The 20,388-nt window shown below is 44.1% G+C and overlaps 2 protein-coding genes across 2 annotated transcripts; one reads left to right on the top strand and one right to left on the bottom strand.

The window, feature by feature from the left end:
- Window positions 1–3,545: 3,545 nt before the first annotated feature.
- On the top strand, window positions 3,546–4,974 carry LOC121853952 (the record flags this gene model as incomplete). Its single annotated transcript, XM_042348347.1, is given in 1 exon segment — window positions 3,546–4,974. A coding segment is annotated over 1 exon segment (77 nt), but the record flags the coding sequence as incomplete, so codon positions are not given.
- Window positions 4,975–19,631: 14,657 nt separating this feature from the next.
- Window positions 19,632–20,051, bottom strand: LOC121853953 (zinc finger BED domain-containing protein 5-like). The gene has a single exon (XM_042348348.1). It carries the CDS (start codon window positions 20,049–20,051, stop codon window positions 19,632–19,634), a length of 420 nt encoding a protein of 139 aa, XP_042204282.1.
- Between the last annotated feature and the right edge of the window lie 337 nt (window positions 20,052–20,388).

Here is a 20,388-nt window from a genome sequence, read left to right as displayed (position 1 = left end):
GCCTGGACTTCAGGAGTCTTCCTGACCCTGAAGGAATCGTCACCAACTGATTCGTCATGCCCAGATCCTCTCATAAGTCTCATATCCAAGATCTTTTTGACTGCCACTCTTCTCTCCTCCTCATCCTTACTGCAGAGCATTGTCTGCAGAACTGCCTCGGGATGAGCATACCAGGAAAGATCTCCTCACAGTCTGCTCCACAATCTGAACAACCTTCCTTGGCTGACTCCTCAGGAGCTCAAGCTGGAAGAGAACATGCCTCGGACCTTCGGAGAACGATGACTTGACCTTGGTGTTGAACCAATTTGGCAAGTAGACACTCCACGATGAATTGGACAATAAGTCTCAGGTTGTGAAGCTGGTTCCCTTTCAGTTTGATGAGCGACCCAAATTCTGCAGAGACCTGAGAGCCGTTGTGAGCCACCTAGAATGTGAGACTGGACCTATCTGCAGGTAAGCAAGTCTATCAGGCATGACCCCAGTTTTGATGGCACTGCAAATCATGTAACCATAGTACTGGTCAGTACTCAGGTCGTCAATGACAGTATGTGCAAGCTCAACGAGTGGAGGGCCATCTGTGATTTTTTCAAAGCTCGGATTTATTTCTAACTCAGTGGCAGAGTCCAGCATCTTGCCAAGAGGACCAAACCATCTGTTGTTTGAAAGAGTCTTGCCATCCAGCTCCTGGATCAGATGTCTGAGTGGCAACTCTTTGGTGTGGAGGTCACAAACAATCCAGACCAGCTTCCTCCCAATCTTCCGCTCTATCCACTGTATGACCCCCCCTTGCCACCCTGTGTTCGTGTTGCTGCTGTCCCCTCCAATGGCCTGCAGGGTCTGGTCTACGTTCCTCTCTTTGAGCCAGTTCACAATGTTATCTGCCACTATCTCAGCTGGTTTCCTGATGTCATCTTTCTCTGGAGTGAAATGCCACAAATACTTCCCTCCTGGTTCACTGCAGCAGGAGTAGTGTTCCTCCTTCACCATGGCAGGGAACAACTTGTCAGAATCTCCAACTTTCATGAACACTTTAGTGTCATCCCTTCTCCCATCAAAGAACAAACAATTGATTCCATTTTCTCTTATCCCCTTATCAAACTCCTCTTCTAGGTTACTGACAAGTTTCTCCTGAGCTCTCCTTACTTTGTTATGATCTATCACCAGGTGAACATCATCAGGTGTTATCAAACCACCGTCAATCCAGGCAGCTGTTGCTATCTCTGCAGTTTCTCTGAGACCAGTGTGGTGTCACATGCTGGCCAGAGCTATGCTCAGGATATCTTTCCCATTTCGAATCTTATGCCTGGAAGGTTTGGGATCATTATTTTCTGGGTTAGGGACAAAGTCACCATTCTCCTGGTCAGCACTCGGATCAGCCATGGGGAAGTCATTAAACTCTGAATCAGCTTGACTCCAATCATCGGCCTTTTTTACCTCACCCTGGGCCTTCTCAAGTCTCTTTTCCTCGGCAACTCTTCTCCTCTTCTGTCTCTCTGTAGCCCCTGTCTCTTGGACTCGGAATATCTTGGCTAGAAATCATGAGAGCCCCTGCCAGTCTTCTCTCTCTCTGTGCTTTGACAAATGCCAGTTCGATCACAAGGAATCTTTGGTTCACGCTTGCAAATACATGAGATGTGGGCCTCGGATTTACAGTCACGATCGCATCTAAACTCAGGACAGAGAACAATTGGGCACTTGCAAGTAATTATGTCAAATAACTGGTCCAGTTGCTTGGCAAAGCTGTCCTTAACTGCAAGTTTTCCTCTCCTAAGAGAGATATCTCTTGCCTTTTCCCAACTGGCTAGCAGTCTCTCACTAATCTTCTTCTGACTTGTTATGACTGGAAGCTTGAACTGAGCGTTAGCCAGAGTGTACTGTGCCAAGACAGCTTTGGTCATATCTGGCATGTACTTTGTTTGTGTAAAGTTCTTTGGTTCTTTTCACTGGTTGCCTGATTAAAAACACCGTATCTCAAAAGCATCTCTCAATGTAGGCGCTTCGACTTCAGAGCTCTCTCCCCAGACCCAAGATAATAGTGACTGAGATGGCTGGATTTTTTGGTTCCTCGTCTGCGGCCAGCAGCCATCGCAAATGCTATCAACTTTCTCATCATCGAATCTGAAACATAAAAAAATATTGGTTAGTTGGGTTGTTAAGAATGAAGTCGAAAGCAATGTTCACTATTTACGTTGTAATGCACTAATGCAGCTGTACGTTAGATTTTCGATAAATTTCACGCTAAAATTTACCTAGCAAAAGGTTGCAAAATATTGAAACTGAAATTATTTTCTGTTTATATACACTAAAATCTACCAAAAAAGTGATGGGCCATTAGTTTTAGCTGATCTTCCCTCCTATGACACACCCTATTGTCACACCTAACACTTGTTTATATATCCTTGGCAGAAATAACCACTGATGTAAGATTAGTTATGTATACTTACTTGGTCGGGTGTCACTACATGAAGTGTCCGTTACTTGTGGGAGGCGACCGCAAACGGTAGAACACATGACCTTCTGTCACTGCCCATAGGGGCGAGAGTCGCGAGGCCACACCTGCCAAAGTAGGCCTATCGACACTGGCACTGGTACCTGCACCAGCTGTCCCGCAAAACACTCACTACTCGCATGGTGATCGCTGGTGAACACACGGAATATTTGCGATTAATGCCGTAAGGGATGAGAAGAACCTTCGGTGACAATGCTTAGGGTGACATCCGATAATCACCGACACACTGTGAATTTCCAGCTCCCACACTCCGAATATGTCCCCTACAATAACACTTTAGATGAGGGAGGACACTCCACCACACCCACGCCGGCCGCCTACAACTACTATATATATGTGCAAATAAACCACTGTAGGTGCGCGTGATCCAGGTATATGCTGATAACCACAAGGAAAGAAAGAAAACACTTTGTTCCCAAGCGCTTTCGTGTAATTCACATCTTTAGGGGTGGTACTCACCCCTGAAGATGTGACCATTGTGGACCTGACCTCACCCTCCTCTGTATATATACACCTTGTTTTGTACTTCTCCTTAGTCTGTACTCACCCCTGAAGATGTGAATTACACGAAAGCGCTTGGGAACTAAGTGTTTTCTTCTTTCCTTGTGTTTCAGCATATATATATATATATATATATATATATATATATATATATATATATATATATATATATATATATATATATATATATATATATATATATATATATATATATATATATATATATATATTTTTTTTTATAGAAAATGGCCTCCAGCCTCCCCCAATTGGCATACCTTCTACACCATTTTATAACCTTAATATTAGAGATCCTAATACATAAATAGCTACTATTACTTCTACTGCTACTACTAATAAAAAAAAAATAAAAATAAAATAAATAATAATAATAATAATAATAATAAAAATAATAATAATAATAATAATAATAATAATAATAATAATAATAATAATAATAATAATAATAATAATAATAATAATAATAATAAACAAACGTTGCTTAGATAAATTATTAATTTCACTTATTATTCCACAGAGGAGGAAATGACCTTTCACATCACTGGAGGCCACAGCAAACTCCTCCTACCTCATGCTGTCTCCAACCTCCAGTGACCTCTATGACCTACAGTGACCTCTATGATATCCAGTGACTCTATGCTCTCCAGTGACCTCTATGACCTACAGTGACCTCTACGCCCTTCATTGACTTCTCCGACCTTCAGTGACCTCTACGACCTCCAGTGAATTCTACGACATCCAGTGACCTCTAGGACCTTCAGTGACCTCTATGATTCCAAAGACCTCAGTGACCCCCAGAGACCTCTATGTCCTCAAGTGACCTCTACGACCTCTACGACCTTCAGTAACCTCTACGACTTTCAGTGACCTCTGACTCCAAAGACCTCAATGACCTTCAGAGACCTCTATGACCTCAAGTAACCTATGGCCTCCAGTGACCTCTACGACCTTAAGTGACCTCTATGACCCCGAGTGAAGTGTATGACCCCTAGTAAACTCTATGAACCCCATTGACCTGTACGACCCCAGTGACCTCTTTGAACCTCAGTGACCTCTACGAGATTCAATGACCTCTATGAGCTACAGTGACCTCTGTGACCTAAAGACCACACTACCCTTCAGTGATTTCGATGACCTTCAGTGACCTCTATGACCCCCAGTGACCTCTATGACCTCTATGACCTCTAGTGAACTCTATGACCTTCAGTGACCTTTACGACCTTCAGTGACCTCTACGACCTTCAGTGACCTCTACAACTTCAGTGACCTCTATGACCTCCAGTGGCCTCTACAACTTTCAGTGACCTCTATGACCACCAGTGACCTCTATGACCCCCAGTGTCCTCTACGACCTTCAGTAGTCTCTATGACCCCTAGCGACCTGTACAGTATCCAGTGACCTCTACGACCTACAGTGACCTCTACGACCTCCAGTTTTTTACGACATCCAGTGACCTCTATGACCTGCAGTGACCTCTATAGCCCCGAAGACCTAAATGACCTTCAAAGATCTCTACGGCCTCCAGTAACCTCTATGATCTCCAGTGACCTCTATGATCCATCAGTGACTTCTACGTCTTTAAGTGACCTCTATAACCCCAGTGACCTCTATGAGCTTCAGTGACCTCGACGACCTTCAGTGACCTATACGACCTTCAGTGACCTTTATGACCCCAGTGACCTGTATGATCACCAGTGACTTCTATGACTTTCAGTGACCTCTACGACCATCAATGACCTCTACTACCCCAGTGACCTCTATGATCTTTATGGACCTCTACGTCTTGCAGTGACCTTTAATGACCTTTCTGTTGTTAAGTAACCCTGCGAACTATATAAACGTAGGTATCAGGTTAATGTGTCTTTACCAGTATACAGAATGTTACACTTTTTACAAGATTGGAACTATAACTCTTAAAATAATATAATCTCGGAACTTAATTAAAGGTGTGTTTTAATGACCTGTATTGATTTCAATTGTCACTAGGTATGTTAACTTGGGTATACCCACAGAGAGAGAGAGAGAGAGAGAGAGAGAGAGAGAGAGAGAGAGAGAGAGAGAGAGAGAACGCCTGGGTCCTGCATCAATACACCATCTAATTACCACAAACTTTTCCTACGAACACTTCACGTCCTAAACTACTCATGAAATACAGCCATTGCATAATAATTGTGACGCTTCAAATAGCGACACTTATTTTCTCTAACACCCTCTACTTCAATGAAAAAGAAACATTATTAGTAACCTTGCATGACCAGTCTGGAGTGACCGCACCTTTGAAACTGATGCATATTATAATATTTATTGACAACATGTTTTGGTGGATTTCAACAGTAAGGTGTCGCTGCAACTCTCCATACAGGAAGTGACCCGTTAGTAGCCAGGCATCACATGGAAATTACTGTGCCTGTAGTATATATCTACGTCATATAACCTTTATGATACAGTCCAACACATGGGACTTACTGTAATTTATACCCAGATCTTATACGAAGTTGAAATGTCAGGAAATGCTTAGATCAAGGTCTAGGGACTGGAAATTACCCAAAGTCACCCCAGTATACAAGAAGGGTAGAAAAAGTCCAATAGAAAACTACAGGCTGATCAGCCTAACATCAAATATATGCCAACTCTTTGAAAACATTCTGAAGCATTCAAAGCACCACAACAAAGTTTCATGGAAAGAAAATCCAGTTGGTAAACATACTCACGTTCCTTGGAATGGTAACAGAATCTGTGGACTAAGGCTCACCAGTGGATGTGTTGTAAATGGATTTCTCCAAGATGTATGAAAAAGTCCCACATGCGCGAATAGTCTAAGAGATCCAGGCATATGGTATCGCAGGCAAAATTTTGGTGTAGAATAACAACTGGCTTGAAGACAGGCAAGAGAGAGTGATCATAAACAGAGTACATACTGAATGGAAAAAGTTTTTAGTGGAGTACCACAAGACTCTATCCGACATTGATGAAAATATATCGAGACACATTGTCAAATTTGCGAAGGACACGAAGACCAAAATCTAATTATAACAAATCAACCCACTCTGAGTCGAAAATTCGTCCTTCACCGCGCATTAAATACAAATTTTCAGCGTCCCGGGGAGGGACGGGGGGGGGGGCTCAATCTGTGACAATTCCTGATAAATGTGCCGTATCTGGAAACATTAGTTGTACTGTACTGTGTCGGTTGTACTATACTGTACTCTACTGTGTTAGTTGTTGTGTACTGTGTGGTTGTACTGTACTCTATTGGATGTATTGTACTGTACTGTGTTGGATATACTGTACTGTGTGGTTGTACTGTACTGTGTTGGTTGTACTGTATTGTAAGTACTATGTGGTTGTATTGTACTGTGTGTATACACTGTACTGTGTTGGATGTACTGTACTGTGATGGTTGTACAGTACTGTGGCGGTTGTAGTGTACTGTACTTTGTCGATTGTACAGTACTGTGTTGTTATCACTGTACTGTGTGGTTGCACTGTACTGTGTGGTTGTACTGTATTGTGTTGGTTGTACTGTACTGCACTGAGTTGGTTGTACAATACTCTGTTGGTTGTAATGTACTGTGTGGTTATACTGTACTGTATTGGTTGTACTAGACAGTGAGGTTTTACTGTACTGTGGTGGCTGTACTATACTGTACTGTGTTGATTGTTCAGTACTATGTTGGTTATACTGTAGTGTACTATACTTTACTGTAATGTGTGGTTGTACTGTACTATGTTGATTTTACTCTACTGTACTGTGACGATGTAGTGTAATGTGTGGTTGTACTGTACTGTGTTGTACTGTGTTGGTTGTACTGGACTGTGTTGGTTGTTCAGTACAGTGATGGTTGTACTGCACTGTGTTGGATGTACTGTACTGTGTGGTTGTACTGTGCTGTACTGTATTGGTTGTAGTGCACTGTACTGTACTGTGTTGTTTGGTCGTACTGTACTGTGTGGTTGTAGTGTACTGTGTGGTTGTACTGTGCTGTACTGTATTGGTTTTACTACACTGTATTGTACTGTGTTGGTTGTACTGTACTGTGTGGTTGAACTGTTCTTTGTGGTTGTACTTTACTGTGTGGTTGTACTGTACGGTACTGTGTGGTTGTACTGTACTTTGTGGTCGTACTTTACTGTGCTGTGTGGTTGTACTGTACTATACTGTGTGGTTGTACTGTACTGTACTGTGTGGTTGTACTGTACTGTGTGGTTGTACTGTACTGTACTGTGTGGTACTGTACTGTACTGTGTGGTTGTACTATACTGTACTGTGTTGGTTGTACTGTACTGTGTTGGTTGTACTGTACTGCGTGGTTGTACTGTACTGTATTGTACTGTGTTGGTTGTACTGTACTGTGTGGTTCTACTGTACTGTGTGGTTGAACTGTACTGTACTGTGTGGTTGTACTGTACTATACTGTGTTGGTTGTACCGTACTCTGTGGTTGTACTGTACTATACTGTATGGTTGTACTATATTGTACTGTGTAGGTTGTATTGTACTGTACTGTGTTGGTTGTGCTGTACTGTACTGTGTGGTTGTAATGTACTGTACTGTGCTGTACTGTACTGTACTGTGTAGTTGTCATGTACTGTACTGTGTTGGATGTACTGTACTGTGTTGGTTGTACTGCACTGTGTTGGTTGTACTGTGCTGTTCTGTGTGGTTGTACTGTACTCTGTGGTTGTACTATACTGTACTGTGTTGGTTGTACTGTACTGTGTTGGTTTTACTGTACTATGTGGTTGTACTGAACTATACTGTGTGGTTGTACTGTACTATACTGTGTGGTTGTACTATACTGAAATGTGTTGGTTGTAATGTGTGGTTGTACTGTACTATGTTGGTTGTTGTAATTGTACTGTACTGTGTGGTTGTACTATACTGTAGTGTGTTGGTTGTACTGTACTGTACTGTGGTTACTGTACTGTGTGGTTACTGTACTGTGTTGGTTGTACTGTACTGTGTGGTGGTACAGTACTGTTTTGGTTGAACTGTTGTGTTGGTTGTACTGTACTGTGTGGTTATACTGAACTGTGTGGTTATACTGTACTATGTGTTGTACTGTACTGTGTGGTTGTACTGTACTGTGTTGGTTGTACTGTACTGTGTGGTGGTACAGTACTGTTTTGGTTGTACTGAACTGTACTGTTGTGTGTGGTTGTACTGTACTGTGTGGTTGTTCTGTACTGTGTTGGTTGTACTGTACTGTGTGGTTGTACTCTACTGTGTTGGTTGTACTGTACTGTGTGGTGGTACAGTACTGTTTTGGTTGTACTGAACTGTACTGTTGTGTGTGGTTTTACTGTACTGTGTGGTTGTACTGTACTGTGTTGGTTGTACTGTACTGTGTTGGTTGTAAAGTACTAAGTTGGTTGTACTGAGCTGTACTGTATTCTGAGGTTGTACTGTACTATGTGGTGTACTGTACTGTGTGGTTGTACTAAACTGTACTGTTGTGTGTGGTTGTACTGTGCTGTGTTGATTGAACTGTATTGTACTGTACTGTTAGGTAGTACTGTCCTGAGGTGGGTGTACTGTACATTACTGTATTGGTTGTACTGTAAAGTATTGTACTACACTATGTGATTGTACTGTACTATGTGTTGTACAGTACTGTGTGGTTATACTGTACTATGTGTTGTAGTGGACTGTTTGGTTGTACTGTACTGTACTGTACGGATTTACTGTACTGTGTGATTATACTATACTGTGTTGGTTGTACTGTACTTTGTGGTTGTACTGTACTGAATTGGTTGTACTGTACTGATTTGGTTGTACTGTACTGTACCGTACTGTGTGGATTTACTATACTGTGTGATTATACTGTACTGTGCTGGTTGTACAGTGCTGTGTTGGTTGTACTGTACTGTGTGGTTGTACAGTACTGTGTTGGTTGTACTGAACTGTTCCGTTATGTGCGGTTGTACTGTACTGTGTTGATTGAAATGTATTGTACTGTACTGTTTGGTTGTACTGTCCTGAGTGGGTGTACTGTACAATACTGTATTGGTTGTACTGTAATGTATTGTACTGTATTGGTTGTACTGCACTGGGTGGTTGTACTGTACTGTGTGGTTGAACAGTACTGTGTCGTTATACTAAACTGTGTTGGTTTTACTTTACTGTATTGTACTTTACTGTACTGTGTGGTTGTACAGTATTGTGTTGATTGTACTGTACTCTACTGTATTGGTTGCACTGTACTCTGTTGGTTGTACTGCCTTGTTTTGGTTGTTCTTTACAGTACTGTACTGTACTGTGCTGTACTGTATTGGTTGTACTGCACCGTGTGGTCGTACTATACTATGTTGGTTGTACTGTACTGTGTAGTTGTACTGTACTGTGTTGGTTGTACTGTTCTGTACTGTACTATGTTGGTTGTACTGTTCTGTACTGTACTGTGTTGTTTGTACTGTACTGTGTTTGTTGTACTGAACTCTGTGGTTATGCTGTACTGTGTGGTTGTACTGTACTGTGTAGTTGTACTGTACTGTCTTGGTTGTACATACTGTGTTGGTTATACAGTACTCTGTTGGTTACACTGTACTGTGTGGTTGTACTATACTGTACTGTGTTGGTTGTACTGTACTGTGTTGGTTATACTGTACAGTGTGGTTGTACTGTACTGTGTTGTTTGTACTGTACCGTACTGTGTGGTTGTACTGTAATGTGCTGTACTGTATTGGTTGTACTGTACTGTAATGTCCTATGTGGTTGTATTGGACTGTGTGGATAGTCTGCACTGTGTTTGATGTACTGTATTCTGTTGGTTGTACTGTGCTGTACTGTGTTGGTTGTACTGTGCTGTACTGTGTTGGTTGTACTGTGCTGTACTGTGTTGGTTGTACTGTGCTGTACTGTGTTGGTTGTACTGTACTGTGTGGTTATACAGTACTGTGGTGGTTGCACAGTACTGTGATGGTTGTACTCTACTGTACTCTGTAGTTGTACTGTACTGTGTTGGTTGTACTGTACTTTGTTGGTTGTACTGTACCGTGTGGTTGTACAGTACTGTGGTGGTTGTACAGTACTGTGGTGGTTGTATTCTACCGTACTCTGTGGTTGTACTGTACTGTGTTGGTTGTACTGTACTGAGTTGGTTGTACTGTACTGAGTTGGTTGTACTGTACTTTACTGAGTTGGTTGTACTGTACTGTAATGTGTTGGTTGTACTGTACTTTACTGAGTTGGTTGTACTGTACTGTGTTGGTTGTACTGTACTGAGTTGGTTGTACTGTACTGTGTTGGTTGTACTGTTCTGTACTGTACTGTGTTGGTTGTACTGTTCTGTACTGTACTGTGTTATTTGTACTGTACTGTGTTTGTTGTACTGAACTCTGTGGTTATGCTGTACTGTGTGGTTGTATAGTACTGTACTGCGTGATTGTACTGTACTGTGTAGTTGTACTGTACTGTCTTGGTTGTAGATACTGTGTTGGTTATACAGTACTGTGTTGGTTACACTGTACTGTGTGGTTGTGCTATACTGTACTGTGTTGGTTGTACTGTACTGTGTTGGTTATACTGTACAGTGTGGTTGTACTGTACTGTGTTGTTTGTACTGTACCGTACTGTGTGGTTGTACTGTTATGTGCTGTACTGTATTGGTTGTTCTGTACTGTAATGTCCTATGTGGTTGTATTGTATTGTGTGGATAGTCTGTACTGTGTTTGATGTACTGTATTCTGTTGGTTGTACTGTGCTGTTCTGTGTTGGTTGTACTGTACTGTGTGGTTATACAGCACTGTGGTGGTTGTACTGTACAGTGTGGTTGTACTGTACTGTGTTGTTTGTACTGTACCGTACTGTGTGGTTGTACTGTTATGTGCTGTACTGTATTGGTTGTTCTGTACTGTAATGTCCTATGTGGTTGTATTGTATTGTGTGGATAGTCTGTACTGTGTTTGATGTACTGTATTCTGTTGGTTGTACTGTGCTGTTCTGTGTTGGTTGTACTGTACTGTGTGGTTATACAGCACTGTGGTGGTTGTACTCTACTGTACTCTGTGGTTGTTCTGTACTGTGTTGGTTGTACTGTACTGTACTCACTGGTTGTACTGTACTGTGTTGGTTGTACTTTACTTTGTTTTTTGTACTGTACTGTGTGGTCGTACAGTACTATGGTGGTTGTACAGTACTGTGGTGGTTGTACTCTACCGTACTCTGTGGTTGTACTGTACTGTGTTGGTTGTACTGTACTGGATTGGTTGTACTGTACTGAGTTGGTTGTACTGTACTTTACTGAGTTGGTTGTACTGTACTGTGTTGGTTGTACTGTACTGTGTTGGTTGTACTGTACTGTAATGTGTTGGTTGTACTGTACTTTACTGAGTTGGTTGTACTGTACTGTGTTGGTTGTACTGTACTGAGTTGGTTGTACTGTACTGTGTTGGTTGTACTGTTCTGTATTGTACTGTGTTGGTTGTACTGTTCTGTACTGTACTGTGTTATTTGTACTGTACTGTGTTTGTTGTACTGAACTCTGTGGTTATGCTGTATTGTGTGGTTGTATAGTACTGTACTGCGTGATTGTACTGTACTGTGTAGTTGTACTGTACTGTCTTGGTTGTAGATACTGTGTTGGTTATACAGTACTGTGTTGGTTACACTGTACTGTGTGGTTGTACTATACTGTACTGTGGTGGTTGTACTGTACTGTGTTGGTTATACTGTACAGTGTGGTTGTACTGTACTGTGTTGTTTGTACTGTACCGTACTGTGTGGTTGTACTGTAATGTGCTGTACTGTATTGGTTGTACTGTACTGTAATGTCCTATGTGGTTGTATTGGACTGTGTGGATAGTCTGCACTGTGTTTGATGTACTGTATTCTGTTGGTTGTACTGTGCTGTACTGTGTTGGTTGTACTGTGCTGTACTGTGTTGGTTGTACTGTGCTGTACTGTGTTGGTTGTACTGTACTGTGTGGTTATACAGTACTGTGGTGGTTGCACAGTACTGTGATGGTTGTACTCTACTGTACTCTGTGGTTGTACTGTACTGTGTTGGTTGTACTGTACTTTGTTGGTTGTACTGTACTGTGTGGTTGTACAGTACTGTGGTGGTTGTACAGTACTGTGGTGGTTGTATTCTACCGTACTCTGTGGTTGTACTGTACTGTGTTGGTTGTACTGTACTGAGTTGGTTGTACTGTACTGAGTTGGTTGTACTGTACTTTACTGAGTTGGTTGTACTGTACTGTAATGTGTTGGTTGTACTGTACTTTACTGAGTTGGTTGAACTGTACTGTGTTGGTTGTACTGTACTGAGTTGGTTGTACTGTATTGTGTTGGTTGTACTGTTCTGTACTGTACTGTGTTGGTTGTACTGTTCTGTACTGTACTGTGTTATTTGTACTGTACTGTGTTTGTTGTACTGAACTCTGTGGTTATGCTGTACTGTGTGGTTGTATAGTACTGTACTGCGTGATTGTACTGTACTGTGTAGTTGTACTGTACTGTCTTGGTTGTAGATACTGTGTTGGTTATACAGTACTGTGTTGGTTACACTGTACTGTGTGGTTGTGCTATACTGTACTGTGTTGGTTGTACTGTACTGTGTTGGTTATACTGTACAGTGTGGTTGTACTGTACTGTGTTGTTTGTACTGTACCGTACTGTGTGGTTGTACTGTTATGTGCTGTACTGTATTGGTTGTTCTGTACTGTAATGTCCTATGTGGTTGTATTGTATTGTGTGGATAGTCTGTACTGTGTTTGATGTACTGTATTCTGTTGGTTGTACTGTGCTGTTCTGTGTTGGTTGTACTGTACTGTGTGGTTATACAGCACTGTGGTGGTTGTACTCTACTGTACTCTGTGGTTGTTCTGTACTGTGTTGTTTGTACTGTACCGTACTGTGTGGTTGTACTGTTATGTGCTGTACTGTATTGGTTGTTCTGTACTGTAATGTCCTATGTGGTTGTATTGTATTGTGTGGATAGTCTGTACTGTGTTTGATGTACTGTATTCTGTTGGTTGTACTGTGCTGTTCTGTGTTGGTTGTACTGTACTGTGTGGTTATACAGCACTGTGGTGGTTGTACTCTACTGTACTCTGTGGTTGTTCTGTACTGTGTTGGTTGTACTGTACTGTACTCACTGGTTGTACTGTACTGTGTTGGTTGTACTTTACTTTGTTTTTTGTACTGTACTGTGTGGTCGTACAGTACTATGGTGGTTGTACAGTACTGTGGTGGTTGTACTCTACCGTACTCTGTGGTTGTACTGTACTGTGTTGGTTGTACTGTACTGGATTGGTTGTACTGTACTGAGTTGGTTGTACTGTACTTTACTGAGTTGGTTGTACTGTACTGTGTTGGTTGTACTGTACTGTGTTGGTTGTACTGTACTGAGTTGGTTGTACTGTACTGTAATGTGTTGGTTGTACTGTACTTTACTGAGTTGGTTGTACTTTACTGTGTTGGTTGTACTGTACTGAGTTGGTTGTACTGTACTGTAATGTGTTGGTTGTACTGTACTTTACTGAGTTGGTTGTACTGTACTGTGTTGGTTGTACTGGAATGAGTTGGTTGTACTGTACTGTGTTGGTTGTACTATACTGTGTTGGTTGTACTGTACTGAGTTGTGGTGGTTACAAGTGTTCCCTGAAGAATGCAGTGATGGGTAGGGAAACACCGTGTAACACTGAAGTCCGTTTATTATGGATGAGAGAAATACAAGTGGTGACTCGCGTTTGCCATGCACGGTTCACACAGTCAGACTGAGGCTGCCTTGCCATATGGCAGCCTCGGGGCAATGTTGCCACATAACGTGCAGTGTTGCCACGTGATAATATATATAAATGCTACTCGGCACAGTAGCTTATATACAGGGTTGCTACTCGGCACAGTAGCTTATATACATAACCTACATCTCCCTCCCCCCTCACGCTCATAGTCTTTGTCTTGAGCGGACTTCTTAGTCCTAAGTTGCTCCAAGCGTCGAGGTGCACTGTGGGGCGGATCCTCGTGAGGTGTAGGTGAATCGTCCTCAGTCAGGGGGCCAGCAGCAAGGGGATGGGACTGGCCGGAGGAAGCGGCGGTTCCTCCACCAGACACGGCCGCTCGGCATCCTGACCTTGTAGTCCCGCGACCGGCCGACGCCCATCACTATGCCCACCTTGTCCCAACGTGTCGTCGTCGGGTCCTGGACGCGGACAAGGGCACCAATCTCCACTGGCTGAAGAGGGCGGGCACGGTCGTCATACCGAGCCTTGGAGTCCTGGGCACGTGAAGCGGCGCGGCGGTCACAGCTCTAGGGTTTGGTCTGCCAGTCCTTCGCAAAGGCTTTGGCGTGTGTAGGAACGCAAGAGCGGAGAGGGTGACCATACAGGATCTGGGCAGGGGAGCGTCCTGTGTGGGTGGGAGTGGACGCGGGTTCTGGGCAGCTCCGTGTGGCAGCGCCAGGCGCGTCGCTCGTCGACTCACGCACCCTGCTGGCGGTGTAACGAGCAGCTGGCATCTGCTGGGGAAAGTCTCTGGGCACCACGCATAACTCCTTGAGGTGCTCCCATGACAACAAGGGTGTCGCGATAGTAGGCTGCACGTCGATCCATCCGTGACACGACCTGTCGCCGTAAGTGATCTCCGCTTGAAAGGAGCCCACAGCGTCCGGCATCTGGGAACCGTCCGCATTGTAGTGCAGCAGCTGCGGCGGTGGTCCCAGGTCACGTTTGGTGAGGCCCAGTTTCTGGAGGTGCTTCAACCCAATCACCGTGGTATCGGCGCCGGTGTCCGGTATCACCTCGATGTGACCCGACACATCACCGTGTGTGACGGCGACGCGGATGGTAGGGGAAGGGGTAGCCCTGGGGCGTGTGGTCGAGTCCATCCTCCTGATGTGACTCCGCTGCTGCTTGGGGCTGCGTTGGCCATCTGGCTGCGTGCGAACCACCCGGAGGGAAGTGCGCTGCTTTCCTCCTCGTCTCGGGCTTTTGGGCTTCGGTTGGCGGCAGCACTTGTCGTAGTGTCCATAGCGACCGCAGGCCTGACACTTGCGGCCTCGTGCAGGGCACCTGTCTGTGTTAGACCAGTGGCCCTTACGGTCACATCCACGACACAGTGAGTCGGCGGCTGGGCATGTCTTGGGGCTGTGCTGCTTTCCACAGCTGCCACAGGAAGCACTAGGCAGAGGCGTGGAAGAACGTGTGGCAGCCTTCGCGTTGTTGGCCGCCTTCTTATCCTTCTTGTATTGTGAGATAGCTCTCACAACAGGTGGGGCCCGTAAGGCAGAGGTGGCGGACTTGGTGGCCTCGTATGACCGACATTCAGTCACTACCACCTGGAGTGTGGAGGAAGCGTCCAGGGGGATGAGTCGCTGCATCAACTCTTCGTGCCTGACACCTGTCAAGATCCCATGCTTGATCCAGGCTTCCTCACATTCCCGGCTGTGCGCCTTGCAGACGTCGATCTCCTCTGACAAACTCTTCAAGCGTACAAAAAAGTCGTCAAAGGATTCGTTCTGCTTGCTTGCAGCTGGTGAAGGCACGGCGACGCAAAGCCTCGTTGTTCCGACCCTTAACATGCTCCTGTAAAAGGTCGAGCACATTCGTCACTGAAGAGGTAGAATCGGGAGGCACTTGCAACGTGTGCTCCAAAACTCTCTGGGTCTCCAGCGACAAACACATCCGCAGTTGGATGAGCTGTTTGTTTGGAGGCATGCTGTCAAGGTCCACCATCGTGGAGTAATCTGTCCAACGCCGCCTCCACTCACGAAAAAGCTGAAACGTGACGTCTGGTGAGAGGGCGGGTGGGGGTTGAACAGATGCCTTGGGAGCTGTTTGTTTGGAGGCAAGAGTACCTGGAGGACGCTGGTGGGGTGGAGGAGGGAGTGTACTGGCGCCTTGAAGCGCGCTACCTGCGAGTGAGGGTGGGTGGGTTAGCGCCAGGGTCGCCAATAGTGCCTCAAAACGCAACTTTTCCTCCTCTCTTCGTGTCTCCTCCCTCTGAAGTTCCATCTCTCTGCGTCTCTCGTCCCGGTCGTCCATCCACCTCAGAATTGTGGCAATGTCCGTCACTGGAGGTGGAGGATGAGAGTCTGCGCCCGGTGGAGGAGAAGGTGGTGAGGAGTCGTGTCTCCCATCTTGACGTTGTCCCTTCTTACCTCCCATCTTAGTGTGTGCATGGACTGCACTGTTTAGTATATAAAGTGGCGCCTCAACAGCTCGAACCACATATATATGACATAAACAGCGCAGGAATAACGCATATAGTCCACTGTTCTGTCCGTGAGTGAGTGCGAGCGTGCGTGCGTGTGTGTGTGTCTGAGAGATTGCTTCGTGGTGGCCTTAATGCCGGTGGCTGGAGACGCGGCGGGAGTGAGACCGTCAGTATCACCCGGGATGTCACACGAGAAGGGTGTACCGCTGCGTGCTCCGTGGATACCACAAAAAATCATGCCAATGCTCAACTCTCAGCTCTAGACACACTAATACACTGACACTAACACTGCCACCGTCACTAAAACGCACTGTGACGGCCCAACACTGCACATCGCGGCGAAACACAGCGCAACACAAAACACTATGAGTCGACGCCCATCACCGGCAGACGTAACTGTCTCGGCACCGTTCACACACTTTGTAAGTCCACAGATCCTAGCCACTGCGCCATGGTGGTTACAAGTGTTCCCTGAGGAATGCAGTGATAGGTAGGGAAACAACCGTGTAACACTGAAGTCCGTTTATTATGGATGAGAGAAATACAAGTGGTGACTCGCGTGTGCCATGCACGGCTCACACAGTCAGACTGAGGTTGCCTTGCCATATGGCAGCCTCGGGGCAATGGTGCCACATAACGCACGCAGTGTTGCCACGTGATAATATATATAAATGCTACTCGGCACAGTAGCTTATATACAGGGTTGCTACTCGGCACAGTAGCTTATATACATAACCTACAAGTTGGTTGTACTGTACTGAGTTGGTTGTACTGTACTGTGTTGGTTGTACTGTACTGTGTTGGTTGTACTGTACTGTGTTGGTTGTACTGTACTGTGTTGGATGTACTGTACTGTGTTGGTTGTACTGTACTGTGTTGCTTGTACTGTACTGTGTTGGTTGTACTGTACTGTGTTGGTTGTACTGTACTGAGTTGGTTGTACTGTACTGTGTTGGTTGTACTGTACTGTGTTGGTTGTACTCAACTGAGTTGGTTGTACTGTACTGTGTTGGTTGTACTGTACTGAGTTGGGTGCACTGTACTGTGTTGGTTGTTGCTGTACTGTGTTGGCTGTACTGTACTGTGTTGGTTGTACTGTACTGTGTTGGTTGTACTGTACTGTGTTGGTTGTACTGTACTGTACTGTACTGTTGGCTGTACTGTACTGAGTTGGTTGCATTGTACTGTGTTGGTTGTACTGTACCGAGTTGGTTGTACTTATACTGTGTGGTTGTAATTGTACTGAGTTGGTTGTACTGTACTGTGTGTGGTTGTACTGTACTGAGTTGGTTGTACTGTACCGAGTTGGTTGTACTATACTGTGTGGTTGTACTTGTACTGCACTGTGTGGTTGTACTGTACTGTGGTTGTACTGTACTGTGTTGGTTGTACTGTACTGAGTTGGTTGTACTGTACTTGTTGGTTGTACTGTACTGTGTGGTTGTACTGTGTGTTGTACTGTACTGTGTGGTTGTACTGTATTGTGGTTGTACTGTACTGAGTTTTGTACTGTACTGTGTGGTTGTACTGTACTGTGTGGTTGTACTGTACTGTGTGGTGTACTGTACTGAGTGGTTGTATTGTACTGTGTGGTTGTACTGTACTGTACTGTGTGTTGTACTGCACTCTGTGGTTGTACTGTACTAAGTTGGTTGTACTGTACTGTGTGGTTGTACTGTACTGAGTTGGTTGTACTATACTGTGTGGTTGTACTGTACTGAGTTGGTTGTACTGTACTGTGTGGTTGTACTGTACTGAGTTGGTTTTACTGTACTGTTTGGTTGTACTGTACTGTGTGGTTGTACTGTACTGTGTGGTTGTACTGTACTGTGTGGTTGTACTGTACTGAGTTGGTTGTACTGTACTGTGTGGTTGTACTGTACTGAGTTGGTTGTAATGTACTGTGTGGTTGTACTGTACTGAGTTGGTTGTACTGTACTGTTTGGTTGTACTATACCAGTGTTTCTCTAACTTTTTCACTCCATTCCCCCCATAAGGAACACTCATCATCCTCGTGCCCCCCTTCAGTTCTTTCCCAAGCCCCTCACAAATAATGATGAAAATAGACTGTTTTGGTTCTCTTCCTTTATTTTAATGTCTACAATCATCAAACAGAATCCATGTATTGTTACAGTTCAAAAGGATGGATGACATTGTTTTCTTTCAGTCAGTCGACTGATTCGATGTTGAGTCACTGATAAAGGACATAAATAAGTAGTGGAAAATGGCAAAAGGACTCGAAGTGCTATCTCACTAACTTTTGGTTATGCCTGATACATTGAGCACCAGAATACAGTCAGAAATATTCTTCATAGAGGTCTCTGGCAGCAGATTCGTTCCTGAGATCAAGGAATTCGCCTTGATCATCTTCGGGAATGGCAGAAATATAAAGAGCGCCAGAGAAAGGATTCCTTACCAATTTCCCCTCTTCCTCCTCGAATTCTGGGAAGTACCTTTTGAGCTCAGTTTCCAAGGATTTCAAGTGCTGAATTATTTCATTTTTGAGTGATGGGTCAAGTATATGATCCTCTTCAATCTCGTCAAGAACATTTATGATATTCTCAAACATGGCAACATTTCCTGCTCTGACTTTTCTTTGCCAGTTCTGGAGTTTAAGAAATGCACGAATACAATCCATGTGGTGAAACATTTATTTCCTTGCCTTGTAGCTTGAGCAGCTAAACAGGCTGAATAGCATGTTTAGCTGCTCAAATATGTCTGCCAAGTACGCAAGACGTGGCTCCCACAACACCTCGTTGAAGTGACTCAGTAGATCATCCTTCCCTTTCATTTCCAGGAACAACTTAGTTCTCCCCGAAGTTCGAACACTCTATTCACAACATTACCCGTGGAAAGCCATCGCACTTTGAAGTAAAAGAGGAGGGTTACATGCTCTGAATCCATGCCTCTATCCCTGGTTCTGGAAAAGGCGAGAGTTCAAATCTCCTGCTTTCACAAAGTTGACGCATTTTACCACTGCCTCCAGGATCTTGCAAAGGGCATCAGGGAGGGTTTTGACGCCAGTGCAAAGCAATGGATCATACAATGAACCCCTTTGGCATTCAGAGCCACTTCCGCGACGTGCTTCTGTAACCCCGATTTCGAGCCCAGCATCGCCGGAGCCCCATCAGTACAGCCTCCACAATTTATTTTCCAGATGATCCCGTTAGTTGTGAAGAAAGAAGTCAACTTTTCCACCACATCTAAAGCTGTTGTGGTAGTTTCAAGCTGTGTACATAACAGCTTTTCATCCTTGATATCACGCAAAAATACATACCTAACAAACACGAGTTGCTGTGTATAAGAACTCACATCCGTTGACTCATTCAATTGTATTGCAAACATACCAGTTGGAGACGATTTAATCTCCTGTATCATTTGTTCCCTGATATCATCTGACATTTCACTAATTCTCCGTTTCACCGCGTCGTCTGACAAGGAAATCTGCTAAATCTTACATTCACTTGCCTCTCCAAGAACCCGCTTTACCATCTTTGAAGCACACGGCTTAATTAAAGTTTCACCAATCGTGTGGGCCTTCTTCTTCTTAGTCATTTCAATGGAAACCTCATATGATGCCTCAACTACACTTAGGTTCTGTTGTTGGAAGGCAACACTCTCATCCGGTCTCTGTTTTCCCAAACTCCGTTCATGGCGCTTGAAGAAATCGGGGTCTCTCTCCGCATACTGGGGGTGGATTGTCGTCAGATGATACTTCAGCTTACTAGGCCTCATGGAATCGTTCCCCAACACTTTGAAACACAACACACACCGAGGTTTCTCGATGCCATCAGCGAGGATTGATGTAAATCCGCAGTTAATGTATTTATCATTGTACTTCCGCTTCTTAACAACACTGGCAGCCATCGCAATTCTAAGGAAATTATAAAAAAAAAAACAGACAGAAACAGACGAATGATAAGGGCTAAAAATTATAAAAATAAAAAACAGAAATATAAGAATCATGAATCTCTTGGTTTTACTAAACATTTGTAATCTCTCTCTCTCTCTCTCTCTCTCTCTCTCTCTCTCTCTCTCTCTCTCTCTAAATGTTGACTAATTCTTAAAAAAACAGAATGTCACAGAAACAGACGAATGATAAAGACTAAAAAGTTATAATAATAATAAAAAAAGAGAAATAATCCGAATGACAAATACACAAACATGCATGAAGTCCACACATACAGTCCACTCACAGTTCACT

The sequence above is a fragment of the Homarus americanus genome, unplaced genomic scaffold, assembly GCF_018991925.1.
Source record: "Homarus americanus isolate GMGI-L3 unplaced genomic scaffold, GMGI_Hamer_2.0 scaffold39649, whole genome shotgun sequence".
Lineage (NCBI taxonomy): Eukaryota > Metazoa > Arthropoda > Malacostraca > Decapoda > Nephropidae > Homarus > Homarus americanus.
Note: the sequence above shows the minus strand (reverse complement) of the source record. Positions and strands in the feature narration are given on the sequence as shown.